This window comes from Vulpes vulpes, chromosome 5, assembly GCF_048418805.1.
Source record: "Vulpes vulpes isolate BD-2025 chromosome 5, VulVul3, whole genome shotgun sequence".
NCBI lineage: Eukaryota > Metazoa > Chordata > Mammalia > Carnivora > Canidae > Vulpes > Vulpes vulpes.
The window spans coordinates 17,828,124-17,844,648 of NC_132784.1; the positions used below are offsets into that span (position 1 = coordinate 17,828,124).

At 38.7% G+C, this 16,525-nt stretch overlaps 1 protein-coding gene across 5 annotated transcripts in view; it reads right to left on the bottom strand.

The window, feature by feature from the left end:
* The window catches only part of MAP3K19 (mitogen-activated protein kinase kinase kinase 19), a 60,018-nt gene that overhangs the window by 5,896 nt on the left and 37,597 nt on the right, over window positions 1–16,525 (bottom strand). For 3 of the 5 annotated variants that reach the window (XM_072757615.1, XM_072757613.1, XM_072757614.1), the window contains 5 exons: window positions 13,419–13,497; window positions 12,236–12,495; window positions 8,340–8,383; window positions 3,887–6,337; window positions 662–811 (listed from right to left, as the gene is read on the bottom strand). In XM_072757615.1, the coding sequence (XP_072613716.1) occupies window positions 662–811; window positions 3,887–6,337; window positions 8,340–8,383; window positions 12,236–12,495; window positions 13,419–13,497 (2,984 nt within the window). The remainder of the gene's footprint in view (window positions 1–661; window positions 812–3,886; window positions 6,338–8,339; window positions 8,384–12,235; window positions 12,496–13,418; window positions 13,498–16,525) is intronic. The other 2 variants (XM_072757616.1, XM_072757617.1) reach the window with 1 other exon arrangement.

Consider the following 16,525-nt stretch of genomic DNA (forward strand, 5'->3'; position numbering starts at 1 on the left):
CTCTAAGGAAATAGAGGAAGACAGATCCCGGGGCAATTTGGCAGGGACCCCATCATGTATCTTTAGTGGTTTTATGTCTTACCAGCTTCTCGCTGATATGTCCCCAGCGAGAAACATAACCTGTTTTATCTGGGGATTGGTCTTCCTTTTCCCAGTCTTTGTAAGTACTATCTAATGTGCTAGGACTTTAGATGGTCTTTCATGCAATTCAAAAAAATGTAAAGAACATCTTTTGTTTTTGCCACTCAGCTATGATTCTTCCAACATCTGGGAACATCCTGAACAATGAAACATCTCTCCTCTGGACTTAGATGCAGGAGAATGAGAGGGTAGAAATACAATGGCTATTGTCCCACCACATAGACCCTGAGAATGAGACCCATTAGGAGAGATACAGAGTGGCCAGACCCTAGTGACACTGTTTGACCCCTGAAATCAGCTGTGCCTAGAACTACACCTACTCCAGATCCTTCAGTTACATAAACCAATGAGCATCCTTTCCCCCACGCCAGTTTGTGTTGGGTTTCCTGTTACTCCCAACTCAAAGAGATCCAAATAAAACAGTATACAGGGTGGGAGGGCACAAGAAGATTAGGGAGGAAAAGGTGGGTCAAGGAGCAGTGGGGATTTGGGGTTTCATCGTGTTTCCCATTTAACTTACTGTGCCATAGGCTCCCTTCCCAAGGATCTCGCCCTTAGTCCACAGGATAGATTCTTCATTCTTTAAACTATTTTCAGAAAATATCTTCTTTTCATTTGAGTTGAGAAATTTCTCCTCCTTATTGTATATCCTGAACCCATTACTATATCTCTGTGATAATGAAACAAAAGAAAAGTCACCATTAAACTCTGAATTATTAGGATGGAGGGGAGAGCTGGAAAGTAGTCTTCCTTTCTTCTAACTTGGGACCAACTAGAGAAAGCCAAATAGGGACCCCTAACTCGTTATATAGGATGCTGCTTATTAGACCACCTACAGTTTCCTCATGCCAAAAGCCTCCAATCAGGGCCTACTGAACCCTGCCTTTTTTACCTCTAAAAGGGTTTCCCACTCCTCTGCTTGCCTTTGAGTCTCTGCCAAACACAAGTGATGGAAGCTCTTTTACCATATGAGCTCTGAATAGCCTTTGTCTGTTCTTCAATTATTTCCACAATACAAACATGCACTCAAACACACACATATACACATAAACCTATATGCATAGACTTAAATACACATTTATACACAAACATACATACAGATACTCTCTCTCCGGCTTGCACAGCCACACGAGTAAGTGTTGTCAAGACCAGCTACATAGAATGAAGATCCATGGTCCTCTTCACCCTTGCTACTCAAAGGAGAATCTGCAGACAGGTGCAGCAACACAACATGGGAGATTGTTAGATGTGCAGAATCTGAGGCTCCAGACATACTGAATCAGTATCTACATTTTAACATGAACCCCAAATGATTGCAATCACAGTCAACTTTGAGAAACCCTACCTTAGAGGTCAGAGAACAAGAATCTCTTTGTAGAATTTAGACCATGTTTTCCAATGGGTTAATCACAGTAAAAAATGCTTTGTTTTGGTCTTCTCTACAAGTTCTTAAAAAATAAATGATGGTGACACAGAGGCATGGTGAAGTCCATCAGGAGCAAGACTTTCTTGCAAACTTACCTTCTTCATGAATGAAAAGGCCATTTGGGTTCCTCCTTCCCATCTTTTATGTTTCTATCCAAACTAAATTTAAGGACTGCCTGGGAAGGAAAAGGCTGCGAAAGTCAGTTTTGACTCCAGCATTGTAGGATGGGGTTATGGGCTACTGATATTTACTAGCTTGTTAGCTTTGCTTAAATTTAAAATGGCAGAGTGAGAAACATCTGGGTGGATCAGCGGTTAAGCTTCTGCCTTTGGCTCAGGGCGTGATCCTGGGGTCCTGGGATCTAGTCCCGCATCGGGCTCCCTGCAAGGAGTCCGCTTCTCCCTCTGCCTATGTCTCTGCCTCTCTCTCTCTCTCTCTCTCTCTCTGTCTGTCTCTCATGAATAAATAAAAAAATCTTTAAAAAAAAAATAAAATGGCAGAATGGTAAGGTACCTGGATGGCTCAATAGGTTGAGCAACCAACTATTGGTTTTGGCTCAGGTCATGATCTCATGGGTCATGATCTCATGGTTGTGGCATCAAGCCCTAAGTCAGACTCTGTGCTCAGCAGGGAGTCTGCTTGAAGATTTACTCCCCCTACCATGCATGCTCGCTCTCTCTTAGATAAATAAATCTTTTTTTTTTTTAAGATTTTATTTATTTGTCAGAGGGCAGGGGGAGCACACACAAGCAGGAGGAATAGAAGGCAGGGAAGAACCAGTTTCCTGCTGAGCAAGGAGCCCAATGTGGGACTTGACCCCAGGACCCCAGGATCACGACCAGAGCTGAAGGAAGATATTTACCTGGCTGAGCCACCCAGGTGTCCTAATAAATAAATCTTGAAAAAAAATTGAAATGGTAGAGTGGCAGACTCATCTCAGACACACAGGTATATGCACACACATATCCCCATTTCCTACCCAAGCCTGGAGGCCTCCCTGAATTACTGTCTACCCCCAGCAGAAACCAAGTTCACCATGAAGGTGGAGCTGGCATTTCAGGAATAATCTCACTGGATTCAGAATGCCTGGCCCCACCACTCACCCACTGTGTTAACTTTCTAAGCCTCAATTTTCTCATCTTCAAAATGGCGACTTGTTATTACCTTGAGTATTTATGTCTAGAGCTATTTTGAAGGTTATAAAGAAGACATTATAACATGTCTTGCTCCTACATGGTAAGTTCTCAATAAACCAACTATAATATAACTATTGACCTTGTGTATCGTTTGACCAACTATCTAAAATAATTGTTCCTGATCCTGACATCTGATATAACCTGAGTCAATGCTCAATAAATAATATTTCAGCTAAACCTACTGTTTCTGGAGGCTCATGTAATTCAGTGAGAATTGAAATAGACAAAACCCAATGATATGCTAATATTCTTTGTCCCCACCCCCATTCCTATGAGAAACAATCTTTTTTAAAATTTATTTCAGCATTGTTGCTTATCTTTCCTGAGAGCAATGGCTAAGTCTTGTACCCCATTGTGTCTCTAGTTCTAAGCCCAGTGCCAGGAACATAGTTGACATCAATAATGTTTCTGTGTTAAAGTTTTCATATTTCATGCCTTCAAATCTTTTTTGGAATTAGTGAGCTACTTCTGGGGCTATGTTCATTTCTTTCTATCTCATACACCACCTAGAGCAATGTTTCACCCATAATTCTCTCTCCACTATTTGTTGATTCAAAACATCTTCACTGAATAAAATATTGACCTATTTTAAATAAATAGTTTTGCTATATTAATGTACCCAAAGTGATGCCATTGCAGTGTTGGGCTAGCTGAATCCCAGAAGTAAGATGGCATAATGAAAATATCTTAGCCTGACAATTAGGGGACCTGGATTCCAAACTTGCAATCAAACAGTGAGACCTTGACAAAACTACTTGCTTAGGGTTTCTTTCTTTCTTTCTTTCTTTCTTTCTTTCTTTCTTTCTTTCTTTCTTTTTCTTTCTTTCTTTCTTTCTCTCTTTTTTAAAGATTATTTACTTATTTATTCATAGAGACACACAGAGAGAGAGGCAGAGACACAGGCAGAGGGAGAAGCAGGCTCCATGCAGAGAGCCTGACGTGGGACTCTATCCAGGGTCTCCAGGATCACGCCCTAGGCTGCAGGAGGCGCTAAACCGCTGCGCCACCGGGGCTGCCCTTGCTTAGGGTTTCTGATTCCTCATTTGAAAATAAGGAGTTTGAACTAGACTGTCTCTGAGGTCTCTTCCTGCCCCAATGAATCACTGATTCTAGTCATACCAACCTGTATTTTAACATTTGTTGTCTCTCTGCCCAATTCTTGAGTGGTTTTTCCTCTCCTACTGAAGACAAGATTTAGGTTTTCAGGATCTGTTTCATTTGCCATTATTTGGTGAGAGGTCTTATCTCTCTCATCAAGAGCTAATAGTTCTGCAGCTAGGCATCCTAATAGTTCATCTGTCAATTCTTCAGTCTTTACGGAATCTAGAGTTTCTTGTGAAATTGAATTTGCATCATTTAAAGTTTGTCCAAATGACTGATATGTAATTGACTCATTAGCTAAACTATCATCATCCAAAGAATCTGCCCAATGTTGATATGCTTGGGAAGATGCACTCTGTTGTTTCTCTTGGAACGAGAAACTCATAAGTGTTTCAGACTTCTCTAAAACACTTTCAAACCCTATATCATTAGTTAAAATTTGGTTGGCACTTATTTTACCAAGAGATGCTGTATTCTGTTTTTCTTGCAGTATATGTTTGTTGGAACTCTTCTCGCTGGGCACTGCCCAGCTGTTTTCTGAAAGGATAAATGACGTCTGGTGATGCAGCTCTTCAAGTTTATGCAGATCTCTGAGGCTTGTGGCAAGTATTTGATTATTAGAAATGTCTTCTTCATCAGCACACTCTTCCATAGAAACTTCTTCAACAATGGACAAATGTGAAACAGGAAGGAATTCATTCTGTTCAGTGGACCCCTCACAAGGCAGAGCCAAGTTCATGGGCTGACCTTCATCACTGGAAGAGAGAAAGTCATTTGCTGAAGACTTTATCTGCCACTCTGGATCTGAAATACCATCACCATTTTCAATGCCCTTTTGGTTGCTACCTACAGCCTTGTAACCCTTTTCTTTAGAAATTAAACTTTTGTTCTTTTGTTTGATGCCAAGCAAAGCCTTTGCAGGTTTAATATGTGGTCTTTTCTGGGAAAATCTTGTTCTGCTATTGCTGCTCCTCTCACTGTGTGAAGATCGACATTTATTGGTAATACACCTGCCAGATGGAGCAGAGCATATCTCTTGATAATATTTGTTCTCATGACGTTCAGCCTCTCTTATGTGACAATAAACAGGAGTCCCAAACATTTCGTAGATTCCAGGCCCATTAGCTGTTGAATTGATCTCTTTGAACATGTCACTATACTTAAGATCTAAGCAACTTAGTCTTGGCTCTATTGGTTGAGCAGAGAGAGGGACAGAAGACTTTTTTATTCCTGGATTCTTACAGATGCAAGGAAAAGACTGCTTTTTAGGTTTCAGAGCCCGGTAAGTTGATTGCTTCTTTTCTATCTGTGGCATTCTTCTTTGAAACTTGGGTGATTGCCGAGGTCTGGGGTCAACAAGCTCCAGAGCAGGGAAAACTTGAGTTTTTATGCTGGTTTTATGCATGGTAGGCTTAATGGAACCTTCGATGGAAATCATGAAATTCTGGGGTGTCCTGTTACTGGTCTTTGTCTTCGAATCCAGCTTATTTCTGTGGGTTTTCATCTTATGTCTGTCGTTTTCTTGGTGTGCGAGTATGTTGAAGCTATTGTTGTTATGAAGAGTGCCCTTTCTTTTTGGGAGGCTTGGTTTGGCTATTGCCAGTTCCTTGGGAGTTCCATGTCCAGGGAAAGTGATGTGGATAAGAGGCACCATCCCATTCATTTCTGGTTTGATTGCGTCTGCTACTGATACTTTTATGTTTGTCTCCGTGCCTCTGTGATCTTGTGGGACCTTTTCAGTGGGGCCATCAGGGACTACGTTGGACAAACTCTTAAGTGCAGTATGCCCTTCTAAAATATGCTTTGGCTCAATTGCTTCACTTTTATGTACTGAAGCACTTTTTGAATCAGCCTTATCATTTCTTGTCTCTTCATCCTGGTTTAGGATTCTTTCTGAATGCTGGGATTCTTGGAACTTGATTGGTATGGTACATCCAACTGCATAGTCTTGTTTACAGTTTCTAGCTACTAACCTCTCTTTCTTTCCTGACAAAAAATGTTGAGAATTCTCTTCTGCTTTTCTCATTTCATGACCAGGGCAGTCAATGTCCACTTCCCTATCTGTAGGAAAACTGCTTTCCTTACAATTCTCAAAGGACACCAAAGATTGTCCTTTTTCGAAGTGACAGATTGCAATTTTGTCACTTCCTTCTGTTTCTTTAGATTTTCTGTTCTCTTCCGTCTCCATGTGTTGTCTGTGATGGTTAGCCTCCCAAAAAGAGCACATGTTTCTGGACCAAATAGAGCTGTCAGAGGCCCTGAGAGTCTGATCCACAAACACCTTAAATGGAGCTTCCTGTTGCTTATTTGATGGTCTAAACTCCTCAGATAGACTTCTGGGCTCTGAGAGCTTAGGTAAGAAGGATGTGAAATCTGGAATATTTCTTTCTTTCTCCTTTTGATCTTTGTGATTTGGAGGGATAGTCTGAAGACCAGGTTTCATGGACAAAAGTGACAACGGTGGCAGAGGAAACTAAAAGGAAAGAAAAAAGGCTAATGAACATGCGTATCATATTAACTGGTTTAAAGCAATCCAGAGAGATTCTAAGATTCTCTTTCAGGAAGCCTTTACAAGGCTATCCTAGAGATCCCAATTTTAAAAACTAAAAGCTTATTCCTCGTATTTTTGGTAAAACATTATTTCCAAAAACCAAGATTATTGGTGGTGCCCGACTGGTTCAGTTGGTGAAGCATACAACTCCTGATCTCAGGATGGTGAGTTCAAACCCCACATTGGGTGCAGAGATTACTTAAAAATAAAATATTTTTAAAATAAATAAAAAATAAAAACCAAGATTATTATAGCTATAAAGATTCGTGTTCATGTATTTAAAATAAAATAAGGAAAAAATAAAATAAGGACCCTATAATGTAAACATTAAAATTTTTTAAAAATATTTATTTATCTGAGATAGAAAGAGAGAGCGAGTGGGGAAAGGGGCAGAGAGAGAGAGGGAGAGAAGAAGACTCCTCACTGAATGTGGAGTCGGATGTGGGGTGTTCCATTCCAGGAGCCTGAGGCCGTGACATGAGCTGAAAACAAGAGTCTGACACTTAACCGACTGAGTCACTCAGGCACCCCATGTAAACATGAACATTTTAAGATGAGAAATTTTATTTTTCTCTTTTCCTTTTCCTTTCGATAGAACTGATCTAATATTTTTTAGATCAGCTTAGAACAGCTTAACATTTCTGTTACAGAGGTACCTGGGTGGTTCAGTTGGTTAAGTGTGAACTTAATCAAGTGACTCTTGATTTCAGCTCAGGTCATGATCTCAGGGTTGTGAGGTCGATCCCTGTGTTGGGCTTCACATTAGGCCTGGAGCCTACCTGGGATTCTCTTTCTCCCTCTCCCTCTGCTCCTCTCCTCTCCTGCTCATGTTTCTCTCTCTCTCTCTCTCTCTCTCTCTCTCTCTAAAGCAAACCAACAACAAAAACACTTCTTACAGTTACTTTAACAATGATCATTAGGTTGCACACTAACTCAGATTTTGTATCTGGAGCACAACTACTCCTTAATATTTTGCTGAATTGTTTTGTTGAGAGGGCCTTATAAACGTACCACATGTTACACTTGAAAGTTAGCAACCCTGAATGGTTTTTACTTCTTTGTGCTCCAACTATTTTTCAATAAACTCAGTTTTTTACTATCAGCAACCTCTAGAGGTCAGTATAACCCAATATATAAAAATCAGCTTTGTGGTTATTAAGCTACAAACTGACTTTCCATTGTGGCTTTTCCCAGATTTGGTACCTAATTATATTAGGATATTTATAGGCATAGATCATGCATGGCAATCAAGACCTATACGTTTAATTTTCGTTGTATTGCCACCTCTGTGTAAGAAGAAAGGGAAAGGAAACTGACACTAGAGACTTAAGCATTAGAAGTAGGTAAAATGCAACGTAATCCTCCACTTTTATTGTCTAGATGGTCTTCTTCCATCATTTAAACATAACTTCAAAAAAAAGACAGATTCTCCAGGGCTTAAACATATCCCTCGTAGCAGCTGTTATTTGTTTTTAAGGCCAATAAACTCCTTTTTACAACATTAAGCAGTACCTATGCACTTTCTCAAAGGCTTATGGGACAGAGAAGAGGCCGGCAGTTGAGAAGGTCACAAGAATCTTTCCAAAAACTGTACTTACAAACTAGACAATTAGGAAAATCTTTCTACCACTGGACAAAAAATTCACCTAATTTCTAGGCATGTTAAAAGAAGACAAATTAAAATATGTCTAAAAGAGTCATTCACCTCATTATGTAAAGAACAGAAATCACCCCAGAAAAGAAATGTACATGGCAAAGTATACCTCTCCCAGTATTTCTTCACATCTACAAAACTATCTGTGAGTTGTTGTTTTCCAAGCTATAGTGGCCGAGGATTTTGGTTTGAGGTCTTTGATAGAGTTTGTCTCTAATAGCAGTTCTTTGGTTTCAAATATTAAGTCAGAAATGCTAAAACTAATCTTACCTCAATTCTTCGGCTACTGTGGTTCACATCAGAAATAGAAAACTCTATAACAAGAAAAAATAAAATAATTAGATATTCTTAGTAATAGAGTGAACACGGAAAGTCTTAAGCCAGAGTTGGGGATGGAGTAATCTTGTTGCTAAGGTTTGAGGAAAAGTTGAAATTAAGAGTTTTTCAAGTTGTGATCCATATGAAGGTGGGCATGGAATGATTACAAAACACTTAAAGCTACCACCACTGAAGGGGGATATGGTTTTATATATAATGTTGTATTTTATATACAGTTGACCCTTGAACAACATGGGTTTGAACTGGATGGGTACACTTATATGTGAACTTTTTTTGATAAATACAATACACTATTGTAAATATATTTTCCTTATTCTTTTAAAGATGATTTTATTTATTTATTTATTTTAGAAAGCAAGAGGGCAGAAGGAGGGACAGAGGGGGAGGGAGAAGGAAAGAATCTCAAGCAGACTCTGTGATCAGCATAGAACCTGATATGGGGCTCAATCCCATGACCCCGAGATCATGACCTGATCTGAAACCAAGAGTTGGATGCTTGACTGACTGAACCCACTCACGCGCCTCTTATAATTTTCCTAATAACATTTTCTTTTGGGGAGCCCCAGTGGTGCAGCAGTTTAGTGCCACCTTCAGCCCAGGGTGTGGTTCTGGAGTCCTGGGTTCGAGCCCCACATCAGGCTCCCTCTGCCGGTGTCTCTGCCTCTTTCTCTGTGTGTCTCTCATGAATAAATAAATGAAATCTTAAAAAAAAAAAACACTTTCTTTTCTCTAGCTCACTTTATTATCAAAATACAGTATATAATACACATACAAAATATGTGTTACTTGGCTATTTATATTATTGATTAGGCTTCCAATTAACAGTAGACTATTAGTAGTTAAGTTTTTGGGGAATCAAAAATTATACATGGATTTTCTATGTCAGTGTCCCCAACCCCCACATTGTTCAAGGGTTAACTGTAAATGCATATTATATATATGTATATATAAAGCATTTATATATATACATTTATGTCTGTATATTTATATTTACATTCATATTAATAATTATACTTCTATTTATGTTTATGTCTTTATTTATATTCTGGTAGGAAATGCAAGCTTTTTGGATCAGAGAACAGAGAATTTATTACAAAGCATCATAGCACCAGCTTCCCACACCCCAATTCCACGGGGCAACACAATGAGCACCAGATGTTTACCTGTGGGGAAGCACCACAGAAATGAACCCTATGAAACTCAGAACTTATACAGAGTGATTGGTACTTTGACCTATCTTTCTCTCCCAAGAAACAGAGATCTTTACTATGAAAAGTAAGCAAATGTCTTCAGGAGAAAGGGAAAATGTATCTCTGGGTTTTATTATCCTAGAATGTAGGCAAACAGCTTCTGAGGAAATAAATGTCTGAATCTCTCTGGAGCAATACACTAACTCTAATTCCCAAGACATGTTTATCATTCAGTCATCTTTTAGCCTAGTTTCCTAGTGCTTTTTTTGCTCATAAAGCCTGGACCACCATACAAAAATTGCCTTTTAACAGTTGTTTGAACTTAAACATGGGGTAGAGATCATAGATGGAATTTACTAGGTAGTGTAAACCTAGTTGCTGTCCTTTTACCAAAAAGTCAGAATGGTCCCTAAAGCCCCACCCACCACCACAGCTTGACATTGACACCAAAAGCTCCCATGTGTCCAGCATCAAAGCAGGTCACATAAATGGATGAAATGAGACAGGGACAGTGATGAGCTGAAATTGTATGCCAACTAAAGAGACATTCAGTACGCGGTTCCAAGTGATGCTGTTCATTCCAGACGGATTATCTAGTACTGTTAGATTCTCCAGTTGTCAAGAGAAGCCAGAGACCTGGAGATTTTATGTGAAATTTCCCTCCCATCCCCTTTATTTAGTGCGTTGAAGGTCAAAAAATAGGGCAGATCATTTTGGCTGCCATTTTGAAATTTGACTTAGAAACAGACCTCTTTAAAATGTAACACAGATAAAGAAGACATTGGCAGGTGAAAAATGGTACCTAAGAAAAGGATACCAATAGAAGGGTTTTTTGTTTTTGTTTTTGTTTTTTTGTACCAATAGAAGGGTTTTGAACATTCCCCTTAACCACAAGTTAGCAAAACCACCTCCCCCAATTCTTTATGCCTTTGTTCAACAAATATTTATTGAGCGCCTAATAAGTAATTGATACCATCCCAGAAGATAGCAATGTAGTTGTGAGCAACAAAGACAAAATCCTTGCCCTCTGAGAGGTCATCATATAGAGGTTGAAGTTTCCCTGTTAAAGAGAAGGAAACCACAAACATATACTTGAGACAATGCTACAAGCTAATACCAGAAATGCAACTGAATATAATGTATAATTGGTGCATATGTATAAACTGATTTAAAAAAGAAAAAACCCTTCTGAATATTTGGATAAATATTGTCCAATGTTGGTCAGGGATAACATGAGGTAGAAAAACACTCAAACATTTCTGGTGAGAATGTCGAGGTGAGATTTTGTCAGTAGGTAGTTCGGCAATACATGTTGAAAACCTTTTACAATGTGTATAGAATTCTAGTTAAAAGATCAAATGTTCCAGCTTTTCTCCATCCCACAAACATCACTAAAATGATAGTAAAGGAAATGAAAAAGGAGTAAATAAGAACAACAACAACCACAAAAGCCCAGAGGATAAGACAGCAAATAAGCAAAGTCAACAAAATTTTAGATAGTGAAAACTTTATGGATGAGTAATAATTGATTGTCAGCCTTTTCTGTTCTGCTCAGTGCCTGGGTGGGGGAGGGGGGAATTCAACAAGAAATAAGAACTCCAGAAAGGAGCAGGAATTGAAGATACCAGCAGGTATCTGAAGGTGAGGATGACTAGTCCCCAGATTATCTGTCCTGCCCCACTAATCAGGAGGTGCTCTTCTCTGTTCCTGGCAGATGGCTCGAAGTTTACTTTCTGGAGAGTCTGGGACAAAGATGCTAAGGAGCTAGGTATAGCTGAGAGCAGAAACAGGGTGTTGGAGTGAAAATAAAAGGATTAAGTGGAAGCATGCATACTGACAGCTGAGTCCCAGTCTTTCAACCCATAGTCAAGGGCTTGGGTTATCCCTATCTAGGAAAAACTAACCAAGAGAAAGGCCTATCTATGCACTCTGACAGTTGGGGAATCCCTCACTCAACCATCCAGGTCTCTCACTGCCCATTCAACAAGTACCCTGGGGCACACAGCACTTTTTAGTGCCAAGAAATAGAAATAACCAAGGAACAATGGATGTGTGAGAAAAAGCCTCTAATGTGAAAATACAGAGAACAAAACAAGTAGAAAGAAAAGAGTTCAAAAGAAACATAGAAAATGAAAAACTATCATTAGTATACTTTATGCACTTTTTCTTAGGAAGCTATTGGAAATGCACCCTTCTAAAAACCCTACCCTGCCAGTTTCTCTACTATGCGATCTCTCTTACTGCAATAAACCAATGAATGCACCTTGATGAACTACAAGTTAGTCTCCGAAGGCTTAGGCCAATTGGTTTGGACAGTGGTAAGCAAATATCAAAGACAGCATTGCCCCAAAGGGAAATGCTGGCACCAGTGCTGCTATCAGTAAAAAATTCTTGGGCCAGAGAGAGTGGCAAACTCAAATCCTGGAGGAAGGCATCTTCCATTTAAGCCCCCAAAATTCCCACAGGTAAACATCAACTAAATATGAGTTCATGGTAATAATTTTTCAAATATTCAAGAAAAAGATGATAGAAAGATAGATGCTAGATAGATAGATAGATAGATAGATGATAGATAGATAGAGACAGATAATTTGCTGGCAGAAAAATAAAGGGATCACTATAGTTAAATGAACTCACCTTCAGATTTTCTTTGCTGTCCCTTCAGAAAGTGAGGAACATCTTCTCTGGCTACAGATGTGAAAATGTTTGGTTCTAAGCAAGGTCTTGGCAACAAAAAGCCCACATTCTCATCACAGAGCTCCTTAGAGCTTCCCTGTTTCTTCAGAAGTAAAGGCCCCATGGTCAGCATCTTTGTCTGGAAGTCCACCATCTCAATTTCATTTGGGAGAGAAACAGAATGCGCTCGTGCCCATTCTCCATGCACTGTTGTTATCTGACTAAAAGGGGAGGAGGACACAGTTTCATTCAAAACTCATACCCTATGTCTTCTGGATCTCCACTTCTCAGTTCAGCCTGATATCACCAGAAAATTGGAGAACTATTTCCAAATGGTACTGGTGAGTGGAAGAACTGTATTCTTGAAAGGACAAGACTCCACCCTCCAACTCATTCCCCACTTTATTTGCCTTCTGCACTCCACACTTTAGTTTCCCCAGTCCCTATTTCCTTGAGCAGAGAAATCAGAGAGGCAAAGTGCAGGCATACAAGGATGCACTCTTTTCCTTCTCTGAAGATATTAACCAGTCCAGAACTTCTCAGACTATCCTTCATAAAGGACCAGTTTTTAAATTTTCCAATCCATTGTGAAATGAAACTTTTGTAGAACTTTTGTAATAAGAGTGGGAATTACTTTAAGAATAAAACAAAAAACCAAGACCATGAAAACAAACCTGCATTTTTTCATTATTAGATCAGTGAACCTAAAATTACTTTGTCAAATTATAATACAACTTTTTAAATGTTTACATTTTTTATTCTGTCCTGACTTCATCAAGGACTGGTAACCAAAGGACTGCAGAATCATACATTAAGTGGCACTGCTGCAGAGTCAGGAAACTATGACCCATTGGCCAATCCAGCCTTCAGTCTGTTTTCATAGTTTTTTTGGACCACAGCCATACCTATTTGTTTTCATATTGTCTATGACTGCATTCAAGCTACTATTGCAGAATTGAATCATTGCAACAGAAACCATATGATCCATAAAGCCTAAATTATCTGGCTCCTGCCACAATAATATTTATCACAACCCCTGCTTTAGAATGTTTTGTGGAGGGCAAATTACCAAAAATGTAGGTTACTACACAAGTACCACTTCATACTTAAATTTCAGTCTAGCCTTTCAAAGAATATTCCTTACTTGTTTTCTTGTAAATCTTCTTGGTTCATTTCTTGGGGATAACTGACATCTCTTGGAAAAGTAACAATAATCTCAACACCTATAGAAACACATGACAATCATAAAAAGAAGAAAGTAATGAATTCGAGTGGCAACTCGGAACTGAGTGTTTTATTTCTGGTTATTTAGCTGAGTTTTAATAATTGCAGAATGTGGAATAGAATAGAAGGTCCAGAAATAAACCCACAACTATTTGGTCAATCTATGACAAAGGAGGCAAGAATATGCAATGGGGGAAAAAAGACAGTCTCTTCAACAAATAGAGTTGGGAAGAGACATGCAAAAGAATGAAACTGGACCGCTTTCTTACACCATACATAAAAATGAACTCAAAACAAATTAAGGACCTAGATGTGAAACTGAAACCATAAAAATCCTAGAAGAGAGCACAGGTGGTACTATCTCTGACTGTGGCCACAGCAACATTTTTCTAGATATGTCTCTTGAGGCAAAGGGAACAAAAGCAAAAATAAACTATTAGAACTGCACGAAAACAAAAAACTACATAGCAAAGGAAACAACAAAACTAAAAAACAACTTAGTGAATGAGAGAAAATATTTGCAAATGATATATCTGATAAAAGATTAGTATTCAAAATATATAAAGAATTTATACAACTCAACACCAAAAGGCAAAGAATCCAATTTAAAATGGGCAGAAGACTTGAACAGACAAGACATACAAATGGCTAAGAGATACATGAAACATTCAACATCACTGATCATCAGGGAAATGCATATCAAAACCACAATGGGATATCACTTCATACCGGTCAGAATGGCCAAAATCAAAAACATAAGAAGCACGTGTTGGCGAGGGTGTGGAGAAAAAGGAACCTTCTCGCACTGTTGGTGTAGCCACTGTGGAAACAGTATGGAGTTTCCTCAAAAAATTAAAAATAGAACTACCTTATGATGAAGTAATTACACTAGTGGGTATTTACTCAAAGACTACAAAAACTATTCAAAAGACTATTCAAAAAGACATATGCACCTCCTATGTTTATTGCAGCATTATTGATAATACCCAAATTATGAAAGAAACCTATGTGCCCATTGATAGGTGAATGGATAAAGAAGATGTGGTATATATATACACAATGGAATGTTACTCAGCCATAAAAAAGAATGATATCTTGCCATTTGTAACAACACTGATAGATCTACAGAGAGTAATGCTGAGTGAGTCAGAGAAAGACAAATACCATATGATTTCACTCATATGTGGAATTTAAGAAACAAAACAAAGGGAAAAAAGAGAAAGAGAGGCAAACCAAAAAACAAGACTCTTAACTATAGAGAACAAACAGATAGTTACCAGAGGGGAAGTGGATGGGAGGTTGGATGAAACAGGTGAAGGGGATAAAAGACTACACTTACCATGATGAGTAATACACAGAATTGTTGAATCACTATGTTATACACCGGAAACTAATATTACATGTATGTTAACTAACTGGAATTTAAATAAAAACTGAAAAATATTTACAGAATGAATATTAACCTGGGACTTAGGTTTAGCGATCTATCTAGCATTTGATAGATCCTAAATAAGTGCTTAGAAAGTAAAAAAAAAAAAAAAAAAGTGTAACAGAACTATCCAGGTATAAAACAAAGTTTTATGATGAGCAATGTTTTCTCTCTGGATGGAGAAAACAAAGTCTCCTTTTGTAAAGTACAACTACAAGTTGTACTACAAGTGACACCTACTTCACAAAACCATTGTGAACTTCATTTTTTTTTTTTGTAAATGGGGTGTTTTTTTTTTTTTTAAAGATTTCATTTATTTATTCATGAGAGACACAGAAAGGAGAGAGACAGACAGAGGGAGAAGCAGGCTCCATGCAGGGAGCCTGACATGGGACTCCATCCAACGTCTCCAAGATCACGCCCTGGGCTGAAGGCGGCGCTAAACCGCTGAGCCACTGGGGCTGCCCTCATTGTGAACTTTAAATGGGGTAATTTATGTTGCCCATGGGAACTTGCTTGTATATGAATTTTTGTCAACTCCTAACTGATTCCATGGAATGAATCCCAGTATAACCCTTAAGACAGAAAGTTCCAGCTTGTAGAATCAATGCTTGCTTACAATATAAGGTGTTAATTCCACATTTAAAAAGCTAGTGTGGGGCAGCCTGCGTGGCTCAGCAGTTTAGCACCGCCTTTAGCCCAGGGTGTGATCCTGGAGACCCAACATCGAGTCCCATGTCAGGCTCCCTGCATGGAGCCTGCTTCTCTCTCTCTCTCTCTCTCTCTCTCTCTATCTCTCTCTATCTCTATCTCTGTCTATCTCTATCTCTATCTCATGAATAAATAAATAAATAATATTTTTAAAGTATATGCCAAGCCTAATTCTTTGTGCTGAAGATACAGAAATAAATAAGTGCAACTATGACTTTAGTAAAGACAGCAAATAAGAAAACAAACACTGTGATAAAGTGTACACATGGTGTTGTGGGAGCACAGAGACATATCCTTCCAAAATAACCCTCTACTTATCCCAGTTTTCAGTCCTATCTATGTATTTCTCAGGGCCATTTAGTGAATCTCCCTATGCCTAGAGGAGTTATGGTTTTAATCAGCCCCACTGACGGAATGCTAGGGAAGAAGTAAAACAGAGAAGATAAAAGAGAGGTATGAATCAGAGAGATCTGAACCTACGTCTCTCCTCTGTTCCTCATGGGAGATCTTGGCAAAGTTACTGAATAATATACCTTTGGTTTTCCTGATGTTTTCCAAATATGACAACATGATTGCATGTTTTCTAATAAAGTAGCAAGGAGCACATCTCTGAAAATGAGGTTTCCCTGGAATGGTCAATATATGTTAATATATTTTAATGGTTAATATATTTTAAAATTTTTTTCAAAGATCCTACCACCACACTATCAGGACAAAATGAGAGGTTTGGGATTACACAGCTGGAAGGAACTTAGAGATCATCTGATCTAAGCCTTTCATTTTATAGACAAACTGATAAGCATGAGGTTGTGTGATATGCTCAGGGCCACTCTCATACTAGAAAAGAAGGTGGATTTTTTTTTTTTGGAAGATGGATATTTTCATAA